Raw genomic sequence first — 26,887 nt, forward strand, 5'->3', positions numbered from 1 at the left:
ATGTATGACATTTCCTGTCTTTTAAGCAGGATACTGCCTCCTATCCTATGACTTCTTAATTGCCTGAGGAGTCTCTTGTAGGGGGACTTTGTCAAATGCTTATATTCAAATAAATAAAGCAACTAGCTCACCTTTATCTACATGTTTATTTACACGTTGAAAAAAAAGGCAAGACTTCCCTCTGCTAAAACCATCTTGACTCTTCCCTCTTAAGCCATGTCTAGGTGGATGGCCTCAGTATTATGAAGCAAGAGTACAAAAAATAAAAGTAACCTACGCACAGCAAAGTCTTAAAGAAACAAAATAATACTTTTTTATTTTAAATATTGGGGCTGGTCCGATGACTCAGGCGCAGGGCTAGGTGGTAAGCCCCAACTTCTACTGCATAGCTCAGCTTCTGCCGCTTGTATGGGCTGAGGATGCTGTAGCCACAACACTTACAGCTGGAGGCGCATTAGGACTCAGAGTATAAGTGAGCACTACTATTTTTATTTTACTATATTTTTGATATCTCACAGTGGTTTGATGAGCAAAGGACAAACACAAACAATTCTTTCAACATTATTAGTGGACCAATGATTATAGATGACCGTTTCAGCGGAGAAAAAGTTGCAATTAACTAAGTAACCGCTTTGGGGTTATGAGGACCATCATAAATTAGGCCTTTGAGCCTATTGAATATTAAAATGTCAGCAGTTTTGAGTGTTATTCTTTTGAATGATTTGGAGCTTTTACACAGTATTTTTTGACTATTTTTGGTTGATTTGTGAATCTGTTCCAAACATCTTCATTTTCACTGTGCCTAAGACAGGATGTCCCAAATCTGTCTTAGTGACTCCATAGATATCTACAATGAATATGCATGAGACACATTTACATACAGTGGAGATCTACTATATGCAAATGTCTCATACATGTTCAATGCTGATTATCCGGCAAACCTGACTGACTATAGGGGTCACCAGGACTGGTTTGGAAACCTTAAAAATTTAGGACCAAGGGAAACAGACTTTGAAGGCTTTTGCAAGCAGTAGTTGGGCTGCGCTCCTATTCATCTGTTGTCGAACAGCCGAGATTGTTTTTGCTTGTTAGTTCTTCCAGTCTCTGTGTTAGAAGCCTCAAGCAATGGTGGGCCTTCACCAGTCGTCGTTTGAGCTGGAAAATGTGGCAATTGATTATTAAATCAATTTATATGCACATATACAAAACTTCTATTCTTCCATCCATGCAATACACATAGATACTACACAAGAGAGATCACGACCAGTCTTTTGGAGGATTACCAAAAAAGTCTAATGTAATAAATTGCTTCAAAACTACACAGCAAAAACTATGTATCTCTCTCTCTCTCTCTCTCTATATATATATATATATCTATATCTATATCTATATATATATATATATATATATATATATATATAAAGGCTTATACTTTAACTGAAAGTTTTAGAGCCTATTCAGGCTCAAGAGCAATAGGGCTACAGTCCTTCACCCAAACATGTTGGTCCTTAAATGAATCAGGAGAAATGCTACAGAAATAGTTACAATTGCCATCTTCCTCAGCATCATGCACCTTTCCCTCTCATGCTCTAATCTGAAGAAAAAAAAATATGGGGGAGGGAGGGAGAACAGCAGAAGGGAAGGAAAAAAAAAACAAACCCAACTTTACCATATCCAAACTCTCCCGTAAGCTTGAAACGTCAAAACTCAAATCAGAGGCTGGTACTGTGGCTTTTGTTTTCAGGACATAACTGAAAAAGACAGCACATTTTCACAAATATTGTGTGTTTAATCTATACAAAGAATAATCAAGGAAATTTGCATATGTGAATGCTGAAGGTCAACTCAACGGTAAAATCATTAGCCAGGTTAACAAACTGCTCTCAGTTTACCATACTTCCCCCACATTTGTCCTTCAGTGTCTAAAAAGCAATACCATTTCTCCTCCATTTTCTCAGTAGGACTACATATCTGCTAAAATAGTTTAAAACTTCATCTACTTTCAAGAGCCCAGCTAGATTTACTTTAGTAAGGAAAACTGGCATCATTAAAACAGACTAGATGAACATGCCTTCCTGGCAAAACACTAATCTTAAAAAAAAGCTTGCACAGACTTGCTTCAAAGACTACTCATCATCTGGAGGCACCAACTTGGTGTCCAACAGCAACAATAGTCCTAACATCAAAGAACTCCCCCTCCCATTCTACTTAAAGTGTAGAAAAGACCGCCATGATTGTTGCTGAAATAAGAGTTATTACATTATTAAATGTTAATTATCCTGTTGTTTACATAGCTCCAAACCCCTCATGAGATATCCTTACCAGAAGATGTTCTGCTTCAAGAAGCAGAAAAGTTCTCGAAGGTGAGCGACAGAGGTGAATGCAGAGAAAAGGCTAAAGCCTACTTTCATCCTACATGAGCGACAGCGGAGTATGTGGTAGGAGCTAAAGGAGGGACACAAAGGTACAGAAAATGAAACATGGTGTATGGCTTTCTGTGTTTTCCCCTAGAGCTCTGTAACATTGTATCAATTCCCTCTATGCGAACCAGCTCAGGGATACATCAATTAACCTTCACTTCACATTACAAACATTATAAAGTGACAGAAGAGAAGCAGACAATCCTTGAGTAGTTAAAGTGTTCGTACATTCTTACTTTGGGTAATACGTTCTGGTCAATTCAAAACGCCAATACCTGCACGAAGAGGAGGCATTTCAGCAGTGAAGGCAATACTGGTGCTGCTTAAGATAGCCCAGCATTTCCCAAGCGGTGTGCAATGGCCGAAGGGCAGGTTGCCGCGGCTGCAGTCTTAATTTTTAATTTCTCTCTTGGCCTGCAGGATCTCTGCCCACCAGTAGAGGAGGGGGATGGGGTTGGAAAGCAGCACTTATCTACAAGCTGCTCCTGGTTTCCTCTGCACTAGAAGCTGCGTGGATCCGGTAGTCTTGATATACTTGCTGGCCCCTGCATTTCAGAGGGAAGATGGCAGAGGAAGAAGCAGCACCAGAAAAGTACCGCTTAAGACTTCTACTGGTTCCAGGCCAAGGGGGAAGCAGGGACAGCTGAATTTGCCAAGGGGGGGGGGGGGAAGGGAAGGAAAGTGATGATAGCAGGGAGCCGAGGGACAAGGAAGGGAAATAAAAAGGTGAATATGCCAGAGGGGTGGAGGGGCGGGGAGCGGGAAAGGCAATGATGATGCCAGGGAGTGGAGGAGAGGCAAGGAAATATGAATGATGTCAGGGGCAGTGTAGGTAGAGGGAAGGGGGAAGATAATTACTGGCAGTGCAGTAATAATGGGGGATTTAAGTTACTCCAATATTGACTGGGTAAAGGTAACATCAGGACTTGCTAGAGAGGTAAAGTTCCTGGATGGAATAAACTACCTCTTCATGGAGCAATTGGTTCAGGAACTGACGAGAGAGGGAGCTATTTTAGATTTAATTCTTAGTGGAACGCAAGATTTGGTGAGAGAGGTTACATGGTGATGCCACTTGGTAATAGTGATCATAACAAGATCAGATTTGAACTAATAACTGGAAGGGGGACAATAAGTAAATCTGCAGCTCTAACACTAAATTTTCAAAAGGGAAACTGATAAAATGAGGACAATAGTTGGAAAAAAAATGAAAGGTGCAGCTGCAAAGGATATGTATTTGGTATAAAACGGTATGTACATGATGTTATTTTGTAATTGTCGCTTTTATTATACAATCTTGTTACCTAAAAAATATAAATAAATAAATAAAAAGAGTGTACAACAGGCGTGGACATTGTTGCGTTCGAGAAGTATGTGAATAAATACCGGCAGGTACTCTCTCCACGTTCTATTTTTACTGAGCACCCGAGATTCGCCTTTCAGAAAGGGAAGAATCTTCGAGACTTGCTAGTCTCATCATTTCTATTTGATTCAGTCCCCCCTGACCCAGCACCCCGTAGCCACGTCCCCTGCGGCCACTGTTCAGCATGCTTTGTGTTCTGCACTGCCACTTCCATTTACACTTCCCAGCACGGGCCACACTTATCCCCTACGCCATACATCAGACTGCGAATCTACGGCTTCCGTTTATGTTATTCTGTGCCCTTGCAACCTGATATATGTGGGTAAATGTACCCATATGCTTAAAACAAGAATTTTTGAACATTGCTCCTGTATATGCACATTCAAAACCGAAGCACCACTGGTCAATCATTGGCTTGAGAAGAACCATGCGATCGACGATTTACAGTTCTTAGTGACTGAGCTCCTTCCTAGACCCATGCGCGGTGGGAACTTCTTTGTACTTTTAAAACGCTGAGAGCAACGGTGGATTTTTCTTTTGAACTCACTAACCCCTACTGGGCTCAATAAGGGGATTGAATTGATTACTTACCTGGTAATCTCCTTTTCCTTAGTGTATGCAGATGGACTCAAAACAAATGGGTATAGTGTGCTCGTGCTAGCAGTTGGAGACTGATCTGACGTCAGCACGGGTACATATACCCCCACAGGAAGTGAAGCAATTCAGTAATCTTCCTTGCAAAGCTATTATAGCTATATGTGTACTGACCGATTGATTAATCAACAGGATTACCCTGACCAATTGATGGTAGCTGGAGACCGCCAGTGTTCTCAACCGGAAGGCGTCGACACCCAACAGGGTGGAAGCCCTATTATAAGCAAAACATGGCTTACCGTGAGTCAGCGAATCCCCATGTATACCGGCAGCCGGGCGGGATGCTGAGTCCATCTGCATACACTAAGGAAAAGGAGATTACCAGGTAAGTAATCTTAACATTTTCTAGCGTGTAGCAGATGGACTCAAAACAAATGGGATGTACAAAAGCTACTCCCGGACTGGGCAGGAGGCTGCCCGAGGACCGTGTAGGATCGCCCTCGCAAATGCTGTGTCCTCCCTGGCCTGGACGTCCAGACGGTAGAATCTGGAGACTGTATGGAGGGAGGACCTCGTCGCCGCTTTACATATCTCTGCAGGCGACAGCAGCTTAGCTTCTGCCCAAGAGGCTAATTGTGCTCTGGTAGAGTGAGCCTTGACCCGTAGAGGTGGTGGTTTTCCTGCCTCTACGTAGGCTGCCTTGATAACTTCTTTAATCCAGCGGGCGATGGTTGGCCGTGAGGCCGCTTCCCCTTGCTTCTTCCCGCTGTGCAGGACGAACAGGTGGCCCGTCTTTCGTACTGTTTCTGACATTTCCAGGTATCTGGACAGTAGTCTGCCGATGTCGAGATGGCGTAGTATTCGACCTTCTTCCGATTTCTTCAAACTTTCCGTGGTAGGCAAGGATATGGTTTGGTTGAGGTGAAAGTGTGAGACCACCTTAGGTAAAAAAGAGGGAACTGTGCGAAGATGGATAGCCTCTGGAGTGATTCTGAGAAATGGATCACGACAGGATAGTGCTTGTAGCTCTGAGATGCGGTGCGCTGAACACACAGCCAGAAAGAACACCATCTTCAAGGTCAATAACCGGAGTGACAGGCCTCGAAGGGGCCTGAAGGCTGATCCCGCTAGAAAGTCCAACACTAGGTTGAGGTTCCACAAGGGCACTGGCCACTTCAGTGGCGGGCGAATGTGCTTGACTCCTTTCAGGAAATGTGAAACGTCTGGGTGCTGGGCAATGGATTTGCCGTCACGTCTGGGACGTAGCAAGACAGCGCTGCTACCTGTACCTTGATGGAGCTGAGGGACAGACCCTTCTGAAGTCCATCTTGTAGAAAGTCCAGGATGAGAGGAATCTTAGCGGCATGTGAATTGGTGCAGTGAGATTCGCACCAGGCTTCAAAAACTCTCCAGATCCTGATATATGTAAGTGATGTGGAGAACTTGCGTGCTCAGAGGAGTGTATCTATCACCGGCTCCGAGTATCCTCTTTTCTTCAGTCTAGCCCTCTCAATGGCCAGACCGTAAGAGAGAATTGAGCTGGATCCTCGTGGAGAATGGGGCCTTGCCGTAGCAGGACCCAGTATGGAGGCAGAGGAAAAGGATTCCCTGCCAGTAGTCTTCTCATGTCTGCGTACCAGGGTCTTCTTGGCCAGTCCGGGGCCACTAGAAGAACTAGACCTCTGTGTCGCTGAATCCTGTGAACAATGGCGCCCAACAGGGGCCATGGAGGAAATGCATATAGCAGGATCCCCTGAGGCCAAGGCTGTACCAGGGCATCGATCCCCTGAGCTCGAGGATCCCGCCTGCGGCTGAAATATCTGGGGACTTGAGCGTTGGACCTGTCTGCTAATAGGTCCATAGCTGGCATCCCCCAGTGACCCACAATTATCTGAAAGGCTGTGGGTGACAGCTGCCATTCTCCCGGGTTTAGTCGATAAAATTTGGAAACACGCTCAGCGAGCGTGGGTAGCGCCAAACTGCTTTGGAGACGGAAATTACTTAATTGCTTCACTTCCTGCGGGGGTATATGTACCCGTGCTGACGTCAGATCCGTCTCCAACTGCTAGCACGAGCACACTATACCCATTTGTTTTGAGTCCATCTGGTACATGCTAGGAAATGGTCTGCTTTCTTTTGAAGAGACACTGATTTTCCCCTCTCTCTTCCCTTTCCCCTTGGCTTATCCCCTGTCCCCGTTCCCCTCAAGCCCTCCCTTTCCGTTAGGATTCTTTTCCTATTCCTTCCCTTTCCCCATTGCCCTTCCCTTCCTGCTCCTTGTCCCCCTTTTCCCTTCCCTGCGATTCCCTTTTCCCTCCTCTTTCCTGCCTTGTTTCCCCCCTCCCTTTTTCCACCCCCTATCTTGTCCTCCGTCACCATTCCTTCCCAAGCCCACCCGTCCCTTTCCTTTCCTGCTGGCCCCTGTTCTTTCCCCTTTCACCCCCTTTTACATACCACCCACACTCTCCCCCCCCTCCCCCCTTTCCATTTTGTTCCTGTGGTATCTCTTGAGTATTCACATTCAGACAGTTCACCACATTTCCCCTTCTATTTTATCTCTTTATATTATTTTTTTATTTTATTTCCTATCACAATTTTTTCACATATTTCTTATCTATATTCCAACTCATCTTTTCCCACCCTGTTTGGCTTTGATGGGTCCACTCTTATCTCTTTACCCTTATGTTTTCAGGGCTCTTCGCTCTCCCAGTCACAGTATACAGCACTACAGATTTCTTTTATATAATTTCCATTTAGTTATTCTACTACATTAAAATCGTTTCCAGTTTATTTTTGGATACCCCCAGTCTTCTTGATTTACCTGTGTCTGCACTTTGATTGCCCCTCCCGTTCCCACCGGCTCTGACCTGAGTATCTTCACCACACCCTCTTTTATAGTGCTCTTTTTCCTGCTTAATCCAGGTACTTCTCAGTGCTTACCCTTTGCACTAAACCTGGCCAGTTCTTGCTCAACTTTGTACCAGCTTCGGCTGCACCTTGATCTCCTTATATTCTAACCTATGTTTTGGCAGCCCTTGTTGCTTTGTTTTTCCATTTATATAAAAGATTTTTTCTCTATAAGTTTTCCCTGTTGTTTCTCTGTAGTCAGCGCATTATCTCGTGTTAAATAACTTACTTGCTGCGTTTAGAGTCTTTGACACCTTCTGTTTTTTACAACACTTTCGCCTACCACATACTGTTATTTATTCCCTTAGTTTATCTTGCTTCTGTTTATGGTTTCACTGACCTGCTAATTATCTTTCGTCACATTTGCTATATTTGTCTTTGGGTTGCTTTTTGATCTAAACTTTATAAAGGAATCGGAGTGGTAGCCTCCTTTTAGCTGGCTCTGCCAGCTGTCTTACGCTAAAAGTGGTACCCTGTTGTCATGTTAATCTTGCCTTCACACATTTTTATTTACAGGGATCGTTTCTGAACCTTGGCAGAATGTCACAGACCAAATAGCCCCGAGTGACTTTTCATATGTTAACACCTCGCCAGTGCACATTTGAAAGGCACTTCATTCACATACATGTATGTAGATTCCTATGTTTTACTTTTCCCTTCCTTTCCCCCCCTTCTTCTCCTCTTATCTCTCTATCAATACTTCTGGGTTTCAAGTATTTCTTGACACTTACTTTTCTTCACTCCTTGATCCTCTCTTTATAGGAGATGCAGTGATTTTATCTACCTGCCATTGTTCTCTACGATTTAACATCCTTCTTCACACATATTAGAACAGTGCTCTTCCAATTGTAAGTTCTCTTCTGGTTTCCATTTGAGCCTTCATTTATCTGTAATTGGTCCTTTGAAATTTGTTTTAACTTGAGTGATGTGTTATTTCAGGTAATTGGTTCAACTCCTCAAATTATCCTCTGGAAATCCGGCTTGATGTATCTAATGGGGTATGTATTTCCTTGTGTATTTACAGTTGCCTCTGTAGCCATGCATCCTTTCTTTGGTCCTAACAATTGTTCAATTGATTTTGTTTTCACAGACATTTCTCAAGAATGTAAAGCCGCTTTATTTTACATGTAATTGGTCCCTCCTGATGCAGCCTTTGCGAAACACGGTCCGTGTCGGGGGACTGACATTTCAATAAAGATTTGGCATCTTGGAATTATTGAACTCTTCCGTTTAAATTGTCCTTTCTGGTTTGTTTTACATGGACCTTTGCAACTGATTTTGCAACACACCTGTTGGATTGTGTTGCATTGTTTAAAAATACCATCTTAGAAGTGCAGTCCATATGTACTCCACACATTAAGAAAGGTGGAAGAGTATGATCTGTTCCCCAATATCCAAACAGATACAGCGAAGGGGAAGACAGTACCCTAGCTTTAGCAATAAGGCGTGTTTCATGATGTTTCCCCAAACTGTTGTACATCCACAGAACATTTCCAATATGGGGTCTGTCCATCGGTGCCAGTATACTGAAGGACTCCCATTCACACAAACATCAAGATGCTAAAACAGGGCCCTGGGTATGTTGGAAGAGTGGCAGTCCACCACTATATGCCTTTAGTTCCATTTCCAGAGATTTAACAACTTTGGTGCTTCCATCCCCGGTTTGCCCTCCTACCATCTAGGAGAGCTGGGATTGGTTGCCCCTTGCTTTATAACCTGGCCATTTTGTGAGTAAGGTGTGGCTAGAATCAGTTCAGGTCAGATGCTAAAGAGGCAGGGTCTAGAGTTTTTTCCTCTCTCTGGTGAGGCCTCCCTGCCTCATCAGGTTCCCACTTTTGTAGGGAATTGCCCCTGTGCACACCCTGTCAGAGGGTTCCTAGGATTTTAGTTGAAGTAAAGGTATATTTTTGGTCTGAATCCATTTGGGACTCCCACTCCATGACTGAAGACCAGTGAGCCCATTCACTCCCTGAATGAGGCAAACACCTGTGACAGGCTTGGCTGTGTGAGCCGCTTGAAGGCCAGAAGAATCATATCTTTGGAAGGGATTGTTTTTAACCCTGCTTCTTTGACGAAGGTCATCGTCATTGGCTGGACTCAGAGTGCAGAGGCTGAAGACCAGTGAGCTCATTCTCCCTTTGAATTTGGCAAGCACCTGTGACAGCACGAACACCAGTCTAGGAAGATTTTGACTAAGAGAGTATTTCATTTTTGTTGGGAGATTTTTTCTTAAGCCACCACTCATCAGTGGAAGCCTGGCTGGAGCAGCAGGTTCCTGATCACAGACTTTTGAATCCGAGGCGTCACCCTTTTTGGACAACTAAAGGAATCAAGTAAGATCATGGAGACCTCATCCGGATCTCCACCAACATGGGACCAGGATACAGGGTTGGGTGTCCAGGAAGACGCTGGAGTCAGAGGTGGGATGTTTTTTTCTATACTAGAAGGGGACCTCTGACAGGAATCCTGGGTAAGCCACTGGGAGAGCTTTAGTGCACAATTTACATCACCATGGGAGGCTTGACCAGTTTCCTAAAGAAAAGGATACTTACCCAGAATGAGACACCTTAATTGTAATAAGATTGACTGTAACTGTACATTATTTAAAGATGGACTTTAATTTGCATTTAATCAATCAGTAAATTATTATTTGACTTCTAGTGCCTGCTCCTTCCTGTTTTGTTACAGCCATTCCCCTCCAGGAGTTGTCATTGCTACCAACACACACACAGGATAAATCACATCATTATCTGGGCCATAGCCAAAAGTCTCCTCCCATCCCCATCCCCCACAAAAAGGATTCCCTTCCGGGATAGAGAGCTCAGGACCTGGGAGGAATGCTAGCCAGAGCAGCCCCGAAGATATAAGTTGTGTGCTCTGAAAGAAGTTACTACTTCCAAAAAAAGGGGGTTACAGAAGATTCAGAAAATGGCACAGAACACCAGGTATGTCACTTGCTATAAAACCTAAAAAGGAGGTTGGGAGAAATTTTAGACTACCAAAATCAGCATATTTACAATGCAATTTAAGGAATACAAGCACAGTGGTTTCCTCTGAAAACATCAGTTCTTGAAAGACATTTGTGGATGTAAGGCACTTTGTATAATGTAGTTTTAGTTCTACTTCTGATGGCTTCAATTTCAGGGGACTTTTTAGGTGCATTTCATTACTGTTGCTCCATCTGTCCAGCTGTACACATGGCTTCTCCATGGCTAGATTTTACTTAAATTTGGTAGGAAAATCTTTTACTGCCAAAACTCCTATCAAATCCATCTAAGGGAAGAGTGGGGCCAATTATGAACTGGCCATGGTTGCAATACTTTCATCTCCCTAAGAGGGTCAAAATGGCAGGGCATAAACACCCCTCTCCCCATATTCTACAGGCTCTCAATCTTGGACCAACCTCAGTTCACAGTTCAGATATTACATTTGATCTAAACCAAAAGTTCAAGATTTCATATTCTCATGTCACCTGAATTTAATCCCTTTTTAGCCTTTTACCTAAGATCAAATGGATGGTCTAGGATGAGATCGAAAATTTGTAGACATTCTTTCATGCACTCCCACTGGGGACAGAAAACTGTTTGGACCCTGAGCAAACTAATAGGATTAAATCCATAAAATCTTATTTACCTTAAAACTGTATAGCTGGAAGGGTTAATTCAATTCCACTTGGCCATTTGGCATGGAAGACATTACAAAATTTCACAACCACCAGAAGTGTTCTGGGGAAGGCAAAGTAACCTAGAGTTCATAGCATAATGCAGCATCAGGCTGGGAAATCATCTGTCTTTACAGCACCAAATGTTGAGCTCTGATTATATGGCTATTTTAATCTTTGTACAATTCTAGTGCATCAAATCCACCTTCTCAAAAAAGCCACTAAGATTGGCAGCAAAATACAGACAGTGCTAGTACTTACCATCCATTTAGAGGCCCATCATAATCAATCACAAGAGAATCTTCACAAATGACTTCATCAGTAACTCCTGAGAAATAAAAGAGTCCGTGGATTATTAAAACCAATTATAGAGAAAACTGAGTTACTTTTGTTTGCAATTTCCTCTCCCTATTAAATCATCAAATTTCAACATTTAATTTTCTCTATTAAGTTTCAGAGACTATTGATTCTGTGAAAAAATTATTTGTTGGTTACAATACCTTTAAATAGGAGGACTACCTCAATTTTTAAGATCACACAGGTTTCTTAAGATACAGTATGGCCCTTCTCTTTACCAGTAGATTTTATTGATACTTCTTTTTGACATATTCTCTATGGCTTTATTTATAATCCTAAGGTTTGTAATGGACGAGATGATGGTCCGGCAGAGGTCCATCACTTTTTCCCTTTGAAAGTGCCAAAATACATGTAGTGTTGCAAGCCAAGAGTTTAGGAGTGATACTGGATAAAAATATTCAAATGCAACAAGGCTGCAATTAAGGATTTATTTATTTTATTTGCTTTTATATACCGATATTCAGCAATGCCATCACATTGGTTTACATATAACAATTTTAACTAAAAAATGGATACAATATAATAAATATAACAAATGAGGGGAAAAATGGGATATGTATTACAAAATATAATTATCAAATATGTTAAAAATCAATGAAAGATTGGGGGTTGAGAAGAGGGAGAAACAAGAGAGGGATGGGAAAGAGTGTAGTGATTGATAAAATGGAAGGGGATGGGAAAAAGGGGAAGGTATAATTTAAAGTGATAGAGGGGCTATTGATCTTAAGACATTGTAAATGCTTTATTGAAAAGCCAAGTTTTTAATTTTTTCTTGAAAGTTTTAGTAGCTTCTTCAAGTCTTAATTCTGTGGGTAACGTATTCCATAAAGCTGGTCCTGCAATGGAAAAAGCACGTTCTCTTGTATATTGATGGTGTATCATTCTTGGTGAAGAAGTTAAGAGAAGCCCAGTATTTGTTGAACGTAGGTTTCTAAGAGTGTCTTTAAAAAGAAGTGTGTCTTTCATACATTCAGTTTTATTATTATAGAGAGCTTTGTGGATTAGAGTTAGGGTTTTATATATTATCCTGTGAGAGATTGGTAACCAATGAAGTTGTTTAAGAGTCTGAGTGATATGTTCTGTTCTTTTGCAGTTGGATATGAGCTACAACCAGAGGTAGCGAGGGTCTCTGGCACCTGGGGCCAATTTTTATCTATTTATTAAAATCTTATATTCACAACTTCCTTGCACAAAACATTCAGTGTTGTCTCCTCTGCAGGGCCCCCTCTTTCACCTCGCCAGCGCATCACCACATGGCACCACTTCAAGGGTGCCATGTGGTGATGGCCAGTGCCATCTTGTGCTCCTACCATGTGACAGGGGCTGACCAATGGCACTGGTAGCCCCTGTGACATAGTAAGGGCAAAGGCTATTGGCACCATTTTGAATACTGGCAGCCGAGGGTGTGTGTGCAGAAGATGGCTCCCGGACCCCCCGCTGGATCACCAGGGAGTTTTGGTAAGTCTTGGGGGGGATCAGGAGGGTGGGGGTTGAAGTTCATTTAATTTTAGCCGGGAAACGAATAAGAATTAAAGTATAAACATATCGGGGGGCCCCCTTGCAGAATGCAACGTATTTGCCCCCCGACGAATATGAATCCTGAATGCAACGTATGGCATCCCTCTGCACATCCTTACAGCCTTCCCCCTCACTGCCCTCTCCACACACAATTTCAAATTAGGGATTCATAATAAAAGATTTTACATGAAAGAATACACTCAAAGTACAGTCTTTTGAAGTAAAAATATCACAACAGCATGTATATTATATTTACATGCACTGCTGTAGAGTCAACCAGAAAACTCTGAATAAAAGCCAAAAAGACACTTGTCACACATATGGTATTAGGACTATTTTAACGCATGTTGATGTAGGCTTGGTCTTCAGAAAGCCATGAGCAAACTAAATTACAATAAAATAAGCCTCCCATTCCAAAACAGCACTAACTGCTAGCATTCAAACAGTTACAACCCTATGAAAAGGTGACCTTGCAAATCTTACACTAGGCCCTAAAACAGCAATATACCTCCTATTAGGAAAACAGAACAAACCAAGCTTCTATAGATCCCTACAAAGAAATGACATTAACAGAATACTTAACCTCAATCACACATGCAGAACTCAGACAGAACCTCAACAAATACATAATAAAGTGATCATAAAGCAGTAATACAAACGTGCAGACAAAACTGAACTGTAAACCATAACAGGCCAGACTATGTATGCAGTGTAACAATGGAAAAACAGAAATATTACAATTCTTCATAAAACAAACAATAAAATCAGGAAATAAAAATCAATAGAAGTAAAACTATATTAATAAAAAGAATATTTGTTCCTTGTAAAGGCTTTGCCTATATATCCATTGTTGTAAGTTATCTGTAAACCGGCACGATGTGCAAACGGTTGCCGGTATATAAAATTAAATAAATAAATAAATAAATAAATAAATATTTCAAAAAAGCTGACAAAAAGAATAACATTCAATAATATAAAACTCACATTTTCTAAAGACCAATAATATATTTAAAAACATCAGTCACATACCACACAATACATAAAACTTAAATAAAGGAAAATTGGTTCTTACCTGTTAATTTTCATTCCTGAAGTACCACAGATCAGTCCAGATTAGTGGATTTTGCATCCCTACTAGCAGATAGAGGCAGAGAACTAAAAACCTTGAGATACTGCTACATAACCGAGAGTGCCACCTGCAGTCCTTCAGTATTGACCTGTACCCAAGTCAACTATTGAGTAATAACTCAACAACCCCCTAAATGAGGGCGAACGCCAAACCCAAAGGTTGGAATCCCCCAAACAGAAAAACCACAAATCAACCAAAAGGGGCTAACCACAACCTGGAAAACTTCTTTAGGTTCTGTATATATACATTCTGACAGTTCTTCCCAGTAAACTTGCCAAAACACGGTCTTGAGAACATTAAAGGGCTGGGTCTCTGGACAGATCTGTGGTTCTTCAGTAATGAAAATTAGCAGGAAAGAACCACCAATTTTATGCCCTCGGCTCTGACCTATTGTCTGTGGCTGAAGAAACTTGCTGTCTTGGCATTGCTCCTTGACGCCATCAGATCCAGATGGGAACTACCCCAGTGAGATTGGAGAAGGCCAAAGGCCTCTTTCTACAGCTCCCATTCTTCCAGGTCCAACAGTAGCCTGCTGAGATAGTCTGCTTGCACATTGTCCACTCCCGCAACATGTGAAGTACCTATCCCTTGCAAATGTCGCTCTACCCATGGTGGGAGGATGGGTAGCTTCTGATGGGAGGAATGTCTTCCTCCCATCAGAAGCGAAAGTCCAGCGGGCAGCTTCCTCTTCGAGGCCACTGGGGCTGATGCCGTACTGCTTCCTGCATATCCGGGTTGGGGGGGGGGGGGAAACAATGCACTGTTGCTCCTTCTGTGGTCCAACACTGCGCAGGCCCTGGGCCGATGCTTCCTCTTCTTGCCACGGCGTGGAGAACGTGCTGTTCTTTTCTCTAGCCACAAATGCATGGCTTCTTCTTCTTCTCACCCGTGTAGACCCACAAAGTCCTTTTCTGGGCTGTACAGGCGGGAAGGAAAGACCATACTGACACCACCCTCAGACTGGTAGCATTCTATGCCAAAAGTGAGCAAACGTTTTAAGCCACGGCCCCTCTTCCATTCATACAATTTGTTGGGCCCCCTACCCACCAAAGTTGGGTGGGTAGGGGGCATGATATATATATATATATATATATATATAAATAAAAGTCTCTCACCAACTAATCAGCTGTTGAACCATTTGCCAAATAGCAGCAATCAAGTTGCCAGCCAGAAGCTCAAAATTCCAGTTTTGATCCTCTTCAGGTTGCTGAAAGGAGCAGGTAAACACAAACACAAAAAGAAACAGATACACCACCACATCCAAACAGACACCTCAAAATAATAGCAGCACAAACTTCTTCCACTGCCAGACACAAACCCTGCAAAAAAGACACTCAAAATCTATACAGCAAACCTATCATAACTTAACAGTAGTAACACCAAAGACTCAAACAACAAGAACACTTCTTGTGAAAAAGCAACACTGAAAATATTACACTGGATCACAGAATACCAATACACCACCTCCTGGGGAAACAAAACAAACCTGATTACTATAGATCCCTACACGCTAGCAGAATCTAGCTCTGTGCATGTGACCAAGGTGAAAGATTCTGCTAGCCAAGGGCAGGAAGCTGGATTCATCTGACCATCCTAAAGAAAAGGAAATTATCAGGTAAGTAGTAATTTCTTATTTTAGTGTCTGGCCAAATGAATCCAGAACCAGTGAGATGTACCCAAGCTACTCCTGAATAGGGAAAGAGGCTGCCTGCAATCCTGTCAAAACCACACATGCAAAGGCTGCATCCTCCAAGGCCAGCACATCCAGATGATAATACCTGAAAACGGTGTGCAAGGAGAACCACAATGCAGCTCGGCAAATGTCGACAGGAGTCAACAATCTAACTTCTGTCCATGACACTGCCTGAGCCCTAGTGGAATGAACACTAACCTGACTAGGTAACAGCTTTTCAGCATCTACGTATGCAATGTGACTACCTCCTTAATCCAGCATGCTATTGTAGCTCACAAAGCTGGCTCACCCTATCTAGTACCCCTATAAAGGACAACAGGCAATCCGTCTTCCATAATGGCTTAGTAACCTCCCGATACCTGATATGTCTCTCGACATGCCAGGGTCACAATAGACGATACTCCTCTACATCTCTATCCCTGTCCAGGGATGGCAGGAAGATCGACTGAGTCAAATGAAATTCAGAGACCACTTTTGGTAAAAAAACAGAAGGAACAGTACACAGCTGTACTGCCCCTGGAGTCACCAGGAAGAATGGCTCCTGGCAGGCAAGGCCTGCAACTTGGAAACTCCACTTGCAGAAAAAAATTGCCACAAGAAACATTGTTTTCAAGGTCAGTAACCACTAAGAAATCCAACACCAAATTAAGACTCCATGAGGGTACCGGAAACCGCAAGGGAGGACAAAGATGTTTCACTCCTTTCAGGAAACAGGCCCTATCAGAATGAGCTGACATTGATCCACCGTTCACCTGACCCCTGAAACATGCAAGAGCCGCTACTTGTACTTCTAAGGAATTGAGGGCCAAGCCTTTATTCAATCCATCCTGCAAAAATTCCAAAATGAGCGGGATTTTCACCGAACAAGGAAGAGTACCTCGATCTTCACACCAGGCCTCAAACACTCGCCAAATCCACACATAGGCCAAGGAAATGGAGAACTTTCTAGCTCTTAGCAAGGTAGGAATCACTGCCACAGAGTATCCATGCTTCAGCAAATGAGACCTTTCAAGGGCCATACTGTAAGACAAAATCAAGTAGAATCTTCGTGAAGAACAGGACCCTGCTGCAACAGATTCCTGTGTGCCGGAAGTTGAAGGGGAGAGTCCAAGAGGATTCTACGTAGATCTGCATACCATGGTCTCCTGGGCCAATCTGGAGCAACCAAAAGCACCATCCCTCTGTGGCGCTCGACCCTCTGAATCAATTTGCATAACAGGGGACACGGAGGAAAGGCATACAGAAACTTGTCTTCTGGGCACTCCTGCACTAGAGTATCGATCCCCAATGACTTTGGATCTCTCCTGCGACTGAAGAATCGCGGAACTTTCACATTGCGAGAAGTCTCCAGCAGATCTAGAAACGGGAGACCCCAGCCATCTAGAATCAGCTGAAACACCTCGTCTGACAGCACCCATTCTCCTGGGTCCAGACTCTCCCTACTGAGAAAGTCTGTTCTTACATTGTCTTTTCCTGCTATGTGCGAAGCTGTGATCATCTGGAAATGCACTTCAGCCCATTCTATAAGTTGATCTGTTTTCTGCGACACTTGCTGGCTCTTGGTTCCTCTCTGACGATTAATATAAGCTACAGTCGTTGCATTGTCCGACATTATCCGGACTGCTCAATCCTGTAGCCTGCTGCTGAACTGCAAACATGCCAACTGGACCACCCCGGCTTCCAGCCAACTGATGTTCCAGAGAGTCTCTTCTGTATTCCAGCACCCTTGCGCTGTCAGCTCCTGACAGTGAGCTCCCGAACCATGAAAGCTTGCATATGTCGTGAGTACTAGCCAGTCCAGTACTGCTAGGGAAACTCCTTTCCTTAGATGATCCACTTGTAGCCACCACTGCATTTGGGAGGAGACCTTCATCGGCAAGTGGAGCCGAATTGAATAGTCCTGAGACTGCGGGCTCCACTGAGACAATAGGCAGCACTGAAGAGGATGCATATGCACCCTTGCCCATGGCATCACTTCCAGGATTGCCGCCATTAAACCAAGTACTTCTAGGTAGGACCATATGGTCAGGCCCAGAGTGTTCATCGACAGATGTAGCTGTGCTATCAACTTCTGAATATGAGCTTCGGGCACAAAAATCTTGCCCTGCTATGTTCGAACCGAACCCAGAGGATTTCCAATGATTGTGCAGGCTGAATTCTGCTCTTGGCCAGGTTTACCACCCAGCCGAGCTCCTGCAACAGGGAGATCACCTTGCGCATCACCAGGCAACTCTCTTCCAGGAACTTGGCTCAAATCAGCCAGATATCTAAATACGTGTGTATGAGGATCCCATCCTTTCTAACTCTGCCGCAACTACTACTATAACCTTGGAGAAGGTCCTAGGAGTGGTGGCCAGACCAAAAGGCAGTATCCGAAATTGATAATGGCATCCCAGAACTGTGAATCATAGAAAATGCTGATGCTCTAGTCAGAAGGAAATATGAAGATATACCTCGGACAGGTCCAGAGGGGTCAGAAATTTCTTCGACTGTACAGCCATTATCACTGAGCGCAAGATTTCCATGCAAAAATGCATGACCTGCACATGATAGTTGACTCCTTTGAGATTCAGGATGGGACGAAAAGAGCCCTCCCCTTCTTGGGTGCAATGAAATAAATAGAATATCACCCCATGTTTTCTTGAGACGTGGGAACTGGAACCACAGCCCTCAGACTGAGGAGCCTTGCTAATATATCCTCCACTACCTGCTTCTTCTGAGGGGAGTGGCAGAGTCACCATAAACATGTTCCGAGGAATACTGTGAAACTCCAGCACATATCCTTCTTGTATCTCCTCCAGGACCCATTGATTCGATGTGATCTCGACCCACCTGATAGAAGAGAGAGAGGAGTCCCCCTATTTCCTGTTCCCAGAGGTGGGTCGGCAAAGCTTCATTGGGAGGCTTGGGAGGTTCCACTACCCGAGCCTGCGCCCCTTCTGGGTTGTCTGAGACGAAAGGACTGAGAGCTATCGAAAGGCCGAATCCTCTGAAAGGTCGCTCCTCTATAGGGTTGAAAATGCTTGGATCCCCTAGCACGACCTCTCATGCTAAAGGAATGCAGTGTCTGCTTCTTATCCTCCAGTAATCAAGGAACCGATGATTCGCCCCACTTACTGGCCAATTTCTCCAATTCACTCCCAAACAAAGTGAGCCTTTAAAGGGCAATTTTGAAAGTTAGCCTTGGAGGTCGCATCAGCCAACCTATTTCTCAGCCATAACTGATGCCTGGCCGCTATCACCAAAGCCACCTTTCTGGCTGAGATGCGGACCAAATTGCAGACTGCATCTGCCAAAAAGGTAGGTGCTGGCTCCATAACTGCCCTGGAATTCACCTCAGATTCATCAACCTCCTGAGAAAGAAGAAGAGCAAGCCACCAGGGTACAAGAAGCAATCTGCTTCAAAGCTTGCTTAAAAATAGTTTCAAGCCTCCTATCCTGTACACCCTTTAAGGCCACTCCTCCCTCCACAGGGAAAGGTGTCTGCTTGGAGACTGCACATACAAGTCTATCCACCTTCGGAAAATGTAAACGCTCTCTCATCACCAGATACAGAGGCCTTCCTAAACCCGACCTCCTTTGAAATTAGCCTCTGGGGTCCCCACGCAAGGTCAATCAATTCTTGAATGGTCTCCATCACAGGGAAAAAACAAGAGGCTTTATGCAAGGAAACCAAAAAGGGATTTTTCTTTGGCTCAGCCATGGAATCTGCCCCAGGTACTCCCAGCATTTTCAGAGTCCGGGAAATCAGAGCTGGCAGTTCATCTCTATGGAAGTACCTTAGCATAGCCCTTTATGGTTCTAATCCCAGAGGAATTTCTCCATCCTCTAGAGCAGTGGTTCTCAACCTTTTTTCTGTCGGGACACACCTGACAGATGGTTCTCACATGTGTGACACACTGACCCATGATCGTCACAGGGCTAGATGTAAAAGTACAGTTTGCATCCACGGGAACCTCCCTGATCCACAATAATGGATGTAAAGCAGAATTATGACATTCCCCATACAACTCACCCTACAAAAAAGATATTCTGGTTCTGGTGTCATCTCAGTAACAGCAACTCAAACTCCTTCTACTTTCAGGCTCAATAGCCCTACTTATGAAAAGACAGCAGTTTACCACCAATGCATGTCCTCTTGAGAGAACACAACAAATAAGACTGATAAAACTCTTACATGCTAGCAAAATATCTCATCTCGGTAACAGACACAGAACCGACCTAACATACTCCCAGGATCTGTAGTAATGCACATAAACTAATCCGCACACAGTTACACCTGTATTATGGAATACACTTAAAACAGGAGCAACCCTATCTATGAAAAGGCAACACTACAAATACTAAATCAGGCCCTAAAAACCAATACACCTCTTATTAGGAAAACAGAACTAGCAAGCAGCTATAGATCCCCACACAGAAATAATTGTAAAACTATACTAATAAGCAGAATAAATGTTTCACAACAACTATGAACAGAATAACATCCAACAATTAAAAACTCATAAAAACTATTAAAAATTCTCCAAACACCAATAAAATATTTAAAAAAAAAGCAGACACATCACATAATATTAAATAATTAAAATGGCAGTCAATCAAGAAAAATAAACTTAAAAAGCCACCTTTACTTACCCCCTCCAGCAGCTCTCCTACTCCTCTTCCATGCAGGCCATAGCACACACCAGAAGCAGCAGTAGTGGCTAAGCTCTATACTCATGGTCCTCTTCCTTAGGGCCCATGTCTCTCACACACACACACCATACCAGTCATGCCCCCATGACCAGTTTCTGTCTTTCACACACCAATCATCTCCCAGTCTTTGACAAACACACCAGTCACCTTCCTGAACAGTTTCTCTCATGCCATACACACACAGGCTTCCCACTCCCGTGTTCCACTTACATATATGGGCTTCTCACTCTCATAATCACTTTCTCTTTCTCACATACACTCACCAGTCTCTCACTCCCATGCTTGTTCTCTCCACATGCACAGGCTTCTCATTTCCATAATCACTTTCTTTCTCTCAACACATACACAAACACACACACCAGTCACCTGATCTCTCTCATGCATACACACACACAGGCTTCCCACTCCCAAGTTCTCTTTCAGATATACAGGCTTCTCACTCCCATGCTGTGTCTCACACACCCAGGTTTCTCACTCCCATACTCACTCTTCATATGCACAGGCTTCTCATTCCCATAATACTTTCTTTCTCTTTCTCTCACACACACACATACACCAGTCACCTGATCTCTCTCATGCATACACACACAGGCTTCCCACTCCCATGTTCTCTTTCAGATATACAGGCTTCTCACTCCCATGCTGTATCTCACACACTCCCAGCTTTCTCACCCCCATGCTCACTCTTCACATGCACAGGCTTCTCATTCCCATAATCACTTTCTTTCTCTCTCTCACATACACACAAACACACACCAGTCACCTGATCTCTTCTCATGCATATATACACACACACAGGCTTCCCACTCTCATGTTCTCTTTCAGATATACAGGCTTCTCACTCCCATGCTGTGTCTCACACACACACAGGTTTCTCGCTCCCGTGCTCACTCTTCACATGCACAGGCTTCTCATTCCCATAATCACTTTCTCTCTCTCTCTCTCACACACACACACACACACACACCCATCACCTGATCTCTCTCATGCATACACACACACACAGGCTTCCCACTTCCATGTTCTGTCTTACATACACAGGCTTCTCCCTCCCATGCTGTGTCTCACACACACCTAGGTTCTCACTCCCATGCTCACTCTCTTCACATGCACAGGCTTCTCATTCCCATAATCACTTTCTCTGTTACACACACACACACCCCAGTCTCTCTCTCATTTCCATGCTCGCTCTCCACGTGCACAGGCTTCTCGTTCCCTGAATCACATTCTCTCTCTCTCACATTCACATACACACCAGTCACACCGTCACCTTACCAACCAGTCTCTCTCTCATACATGCACACACACAGGCTTCTCACTCCCATGCTCTCTCACATAATCAGGCTTCTCACTCCAATACTTTCTTTCACATAAACCCCCACAACACCAGGCTTCTTACTCCCATGCTTTCTCACATACCCAGATTTCTCACTTCCATGCTTTTTCTCTCTCTCACACACACACATCAGTCACATCCCTGACTGTCTCACACTCTCACATACACATCAGTCATCTCCTTGAGCAGTCACTTTCATTGTCTCTCACATATACACATACATCAGCTCTCTGACCAGTTTCTCTCAATCACACACACATTCTCTCACGTACACACTGGCTGGCTGGCTGCTTCTCTCGCTTTCTCTCACTCACTTCCTCTCCCCCCCCCCCCCCCCGAGCACAAATGGTAGCTGCTCCTCCTCCTCCTCCAGCCCCCGCAGGCCAAGAAGGAAGAATCCCATCGACTGTGGGAGGCTCACGCTGCTGTCTCCTTTCCCGATTACCGTCTGCTGCAATAGCTCGGGGGCCGATGCTGCAGCGGCCGCTGTTACTTTATCACGCGGGCACGGTCTTTCTCCTTCCCGCGCACCACATATCACTTCCTGTTCCGGGTCACGGGGGGGGGGGGGGGGGCCGCACCGCGCGCGGGAAGAAGAAAAGGCCAGCCACGGGTGCCACAGCTTCTTTTAGTACTGCTGCCGTTCCCGCTGGGCTTGAACGTGTTGATAGCCCGGCGGCAAGTGACCGGGAGCTCGCGACACACCTGCCGGTGCTTGGCGACACACTGGGGTGTCGCGACACACCGGTTGAGAACCGCTGCTCTAGAGAGTCAGGATCGGCCTCATCATCTGTGCCATTTGGATCCCTATCGGGCAGACTTGCTGCCGACCTAGGTGTACTCTGGCACTTAAGAGTAGGACTGGGCAAGAGAGAGGTCCCCACCAGCAACTCTGCCCTGGGAGCATTGGACAGAGCTGAGGACTGTGTCTGAAGAAAGGATTGCAATCCCTGGAAATATTCTACTCATGAAAAAGTAGAAGGATCCATGCCAAAACCAGAAGGCACCTAAGGCGTAGTTACTGAGCTACCTTCCCCCGCTGTCAAACCAGTTAGGAGACTTCCAAGATCAGGTGCCTCTCATGACACATCTTTACCCAGATCTTCATCCGACTGAAAAGAACCAGACTTACTAAAATCAGAGGAAGCTAATCTTCACTGAGCCTCCGAACAGTGCTGGCACAAGTTAGTGGGCATGCCAAGCTGAGATGCCCAAATATGACAGGCAGCACAGAGGAAACGGCGCTTAGGTTTCTTAGCTATAGGTACCATGAGGCTGTCAGTATATTAACAGGCAATTGAAGGTGTATGTCCAACTGAATTTTTTTTTTTATACGTCCAAAAAATATAGGTGTCCAATAACATAGGCATCCTAACACCCAAGCATCTAAAACTTAGGCGACCCTAAGGATAGGCACTGTACAACTTAAGCGCATGACAGACACCCAACCTGTGCACACAGATAAGTGTGCAGCCACTACTGGTGCCGCTTAACTTGGATATACAAAGAGAGGCCTGACTAAGTGTCCAAAAACTGGACGCACAATCTGGACACACAGCTAGACGCATACACCAAACCAACAGTCCTGAAGAGAGCAGCCTAACACACAAAGCATGCGAAATGCTGTTGAAGCCAATCACGCGACACGCAGCGAAAAAACCTCAGAGCGGGGCCTAGCCTACGGAGGCTTCTCAACCCACCATGTTGCCCACGTCCATTAACCTCCTACGGGATGGGACGAACGTCGGAACGTTGAGCCGAGCACGGAGACCGGAGGAAGTCCTAAACAAAAAAACCCTCCTTCTCTGTTTCTATAATTTTATTTTAAACTTACCTGAGCTCAGCCCTTCCTGGCTGAGTACAGAGACGGTCTCCGGCTGCGGGGGGGGGGGGGGGGGGGGAAGAGAGGGTGTATGCCATCACCGCCACCCTTGGCTTCCTGCACCTGCTGCCTTTCAGTTGTTTAAACAGCTAAGTCCACACCGGCTGAAACAAACTGCTACCGGACCAAGGCACTCATCTGAGGGACCACGGAAATCACCTCAGGAATTCTCAACTGGGGGAGAGACTATTTGGTATCACCACAGGAGAGAGGGGCAAATTAATTTCCCTTTTCAAAGCGAAGCAATCCCCAGTAGGGAGATGCACATCCACCATCTGCTGGAGACAGAAAATACTGGCAGGCTGTCATTGCAGGGGTATATATACTGTGACGTCAGTTTGCTCCGTCTCCATCTGCTGGTAGAGGTGCATAACCCACTGGTTCTGGATTCATCTTACCAGACACTAAGAAAGCATCAGTTATAACTAATAAAAGAATATTTTAAAACTGACAGAGTAACTTCTATTAATTAAAGTCATATATATATATTTTTTAATTTCCCGAGCACCAATACAATATTTCAGAACAGCACACATATCAAATAACATCCAATAATTAAAACTAATAAGGATAAAAAAAAAAAAGCCCCTGCTGACCATACTTGGGAACTCTTGATTTCCAGTCACCCTAAGATTGTTGAGTAGTAGGGAGCTAGGGAGCACACAAACTGTATCCTGTCTCACACACACTTGCACATTCATTCCCTCACACATACACATATACATGCTCTCATACATACCCACACACAGGCTCTAAGACCCTCTCCCCCCCACAAAAGCTCTTGCTCCCCCAGATTGCCACATTCACATGACTCTCACCCACACAGACTCCCCATTCTTTCTCTCACACACACACAGACCCCAAGCAGGCACCCAATCTCACAAACACAGACAGAGACCCCCAGGCAGGCACCAATTCATTCACACACACGCTCCCATTCATACACATACTGAAGTCAGGCCACCTCTCTTTGTTTTGCTGGCAGCTTCAGAGCCTCTCTCTTCTCTGCTGCAGTCATCGCTACCATTGCCGTGCTGCTGTTAGGGAGGATCTGATCACTCATCGCTGCTTCTGCCTCTTCTGTGCAGGCCCCATGATATTAAACATTTTCAGGGTTAGCACTTCCTCCATGCTGATCTTGCGCATTGCGACATCAATAGACAGAATGTGCTACTCTCACGAATTCTAATACAGCAGGTCTACATAGATGAGGGGAAGGGTGTCCTCTACTCAGCTGTCATTGGATGAGGTCCACTGGCAGCTGCATGGCCTCTGTCCACTGGCCTTGTCCACTGGCAATTGCATGCACCTTTCCTCGCGGTACGCCATGTCTCACTGCTGCTGGCACCCCTCTGCTCCAGGAGGCTGCGGGCCTCCTCTTCTTCTGTCTGACCCCCCCCCCCCCCTTGCTACACCACTGGCTTTGACTTCTACATCCTTTGAAGTTACTGCTGGGCCATCCTGACTTGCACTCAGTACAGGCTTGGATTCCCCCCAGCCTTGACTATTGCAATTGTTTGTATGTTGTCCTGTTAGCAGCTATGCTGCAACTGTTGTAGTTACTGCAAAATTTGGCTGCGTGGTTTATTTCTGGGTTGGGAAGGAGAGCTCATATTTCTCCTGTTTTGATGGTGCTCCATTGGCTTGTGGTCAATTGGCAAATCCAATACAAAATTTATCTTCTTGTGCATAAAATGCTTGGACTGGATACACTACCATGGGTCAACTATATGTTACACATCTATATATATAATCCCAATCTAGTCCCGAGATCCTCACAAAAAGAACTTTTGGATATTCCATCTGTCTGTAGTACTAACTTGGCTGAAACCCATGAAAGAGCCTTTTCAGTGGCAGGCCCAACTTTGTGGAACTTGCTACCCTGCCAAATTGCAGCTAACCAACACTGCAGCTAAAGAATTTAAAAAAATAGCTGAAAACCTATTTGTTTGAACTTCCATTTAGTACATAAATTGTTCAAGGCACAATTCAGTTTGTTATTGATTTGGCTGCCTTAAGGATAGTACAATTTTGTCCTTTTGTTTTAGGATATGTTCATACATTGCTTAGGGCTGTGAATAAGCAGCAAATAAAAATGTTTAAATAAAGGCTAAACACAATAGGGCTTATCAGCTTGGAGAAGAGATATGATAAAAGTTTATAAATCATGAGTTGTAATGAGTGTAAATCATGAGTGTAATGAAATAGTTACTTTTTCATGCAATTTACAAGTCAAATTGCAGAATATTTGATAGTTGATGTTTTATTTGTATTTATATTGTATGTACTGTTAGTGCCCAGCGTCCACATTGGATGGGCGGTTTTCAAATGTAATAATGTGTTCAAGGCAACTAGCATAGTGGGGTTTAAAAGGGGTTTGTACAAGTTCCTAGAGGAAAAGTCTATAAAAGTCTATAAACAGTTATTATCCAGGTAGACTTGGGAAAGCCAGTGCTTATCCCTAGGAATGAAGAGAAAAGAATGAATATACTTTTTGGGATTTGCTAGTGACTCGGGTATAGCCTCTGTTGGAGAGAGGCTTTGAGCTCGATGGACCTTTTCTCTACATTTGATGTTTTTATACGAAGAGTAGAAAGAATAGAAATATGCTACTAGATAAAAGAAAGCCAGCATAGCAGCTGGATGTGTTGACATTTGTATAGCAATGATGGGCAAGTCAAGGCCTTGTTGGAACTTTGATGTAATGGGCTGGGAGAAGAGTAAGGCTTGCAGCGGTGATCGGACACTCACGGACGCAGACGATGGCACCGATCTCCTCCCCGCCCCGGCACAGCTGCAGAGAATCTCCTAACACCGCATTACAGTGCCTACACTGAAACACCACCAACTCCTCCAGCCGGACCCCTCGGTACAGCGTTGATTCCAGACTTCCGCCGCTAAAAATCGCATAGTCTCCCCGTCCCGGGCCACCGAGAGACGCAAGCTCGGTCTCCCCCCGCCCACGAATGTCGCCAGCCTTAGCTGAGGACAGATTCCAGCAAGGCATCCTCGTTGTGTTATTGCGCTTCATAGTCCTATCCTGCCAAAAAAATTTGAAGTTCAAAAACAACCCGCTCGCGACCAAACTAAAAGGACGTCGCTGATTGGGCGGAATTCTTTGTTGCTCAAGTGACTTACTCCGCCTTTGGGGCGCGTCCGTGAGAGGACACACGTAACAGTCTCTGTTTCGACAAATTCCCCCTCCCCCTCCACCAAAACAATCACAATGTGCATGCTATATAGGTGATTGAGTGATTTGCATACATATTAAACAAATGTTTTAAAATAATGTACTTTGGAACAAAAATGAGAACTAACGTATTTTTAGGTTTAAA

At 44.3% G+C, this 26,887-nt stretch overlaps 1 protein-coding gene across 1 annotated transcript; it reads right to left on the bottom strand.

The window, feature by feature from the left end:
* On the bottom strand, positions 1-26,637 carry OIP5 (Opa interacting protein 5). The gene is made up of 5 exons (XM_029598614.1): positions 26,304-26,637; positions 11,204-11,270; positions 2,323-2,445; positions 1,670-1,751; positions 1-1,155 (listed from the first exon to the last, which is right to left on the bottom strand). The coding sequence occupies exons 1-5, from the start codon at positions 26,581-26,583 to the stop codon at positions 1,048-1,050; spliced, it is 660 nt and encodes a 219-aa protein (XP_029454474.1). The 5' UTR covers positions 26,584-26,637; the 3' UTR covers positions 1-1,047.
* Positions 26,638-26,887: the final 250 nt, after the last annotated feature.

Source organism: Rhinatrema bivittatum, chromosome 4 (assembly GCF_901001135.1).
Source record: "Rhinatrema bivittatum chromosome 4, aRhiBiv1.1, whole genome shotgun sequence".
Lineage (NCBI taxonomy): Eukaryota > Metazoa > Chordata > Amphibia > Gymnophiona > Rhinatrematidae > Rhinatrema > Rhinatrema bivittatum.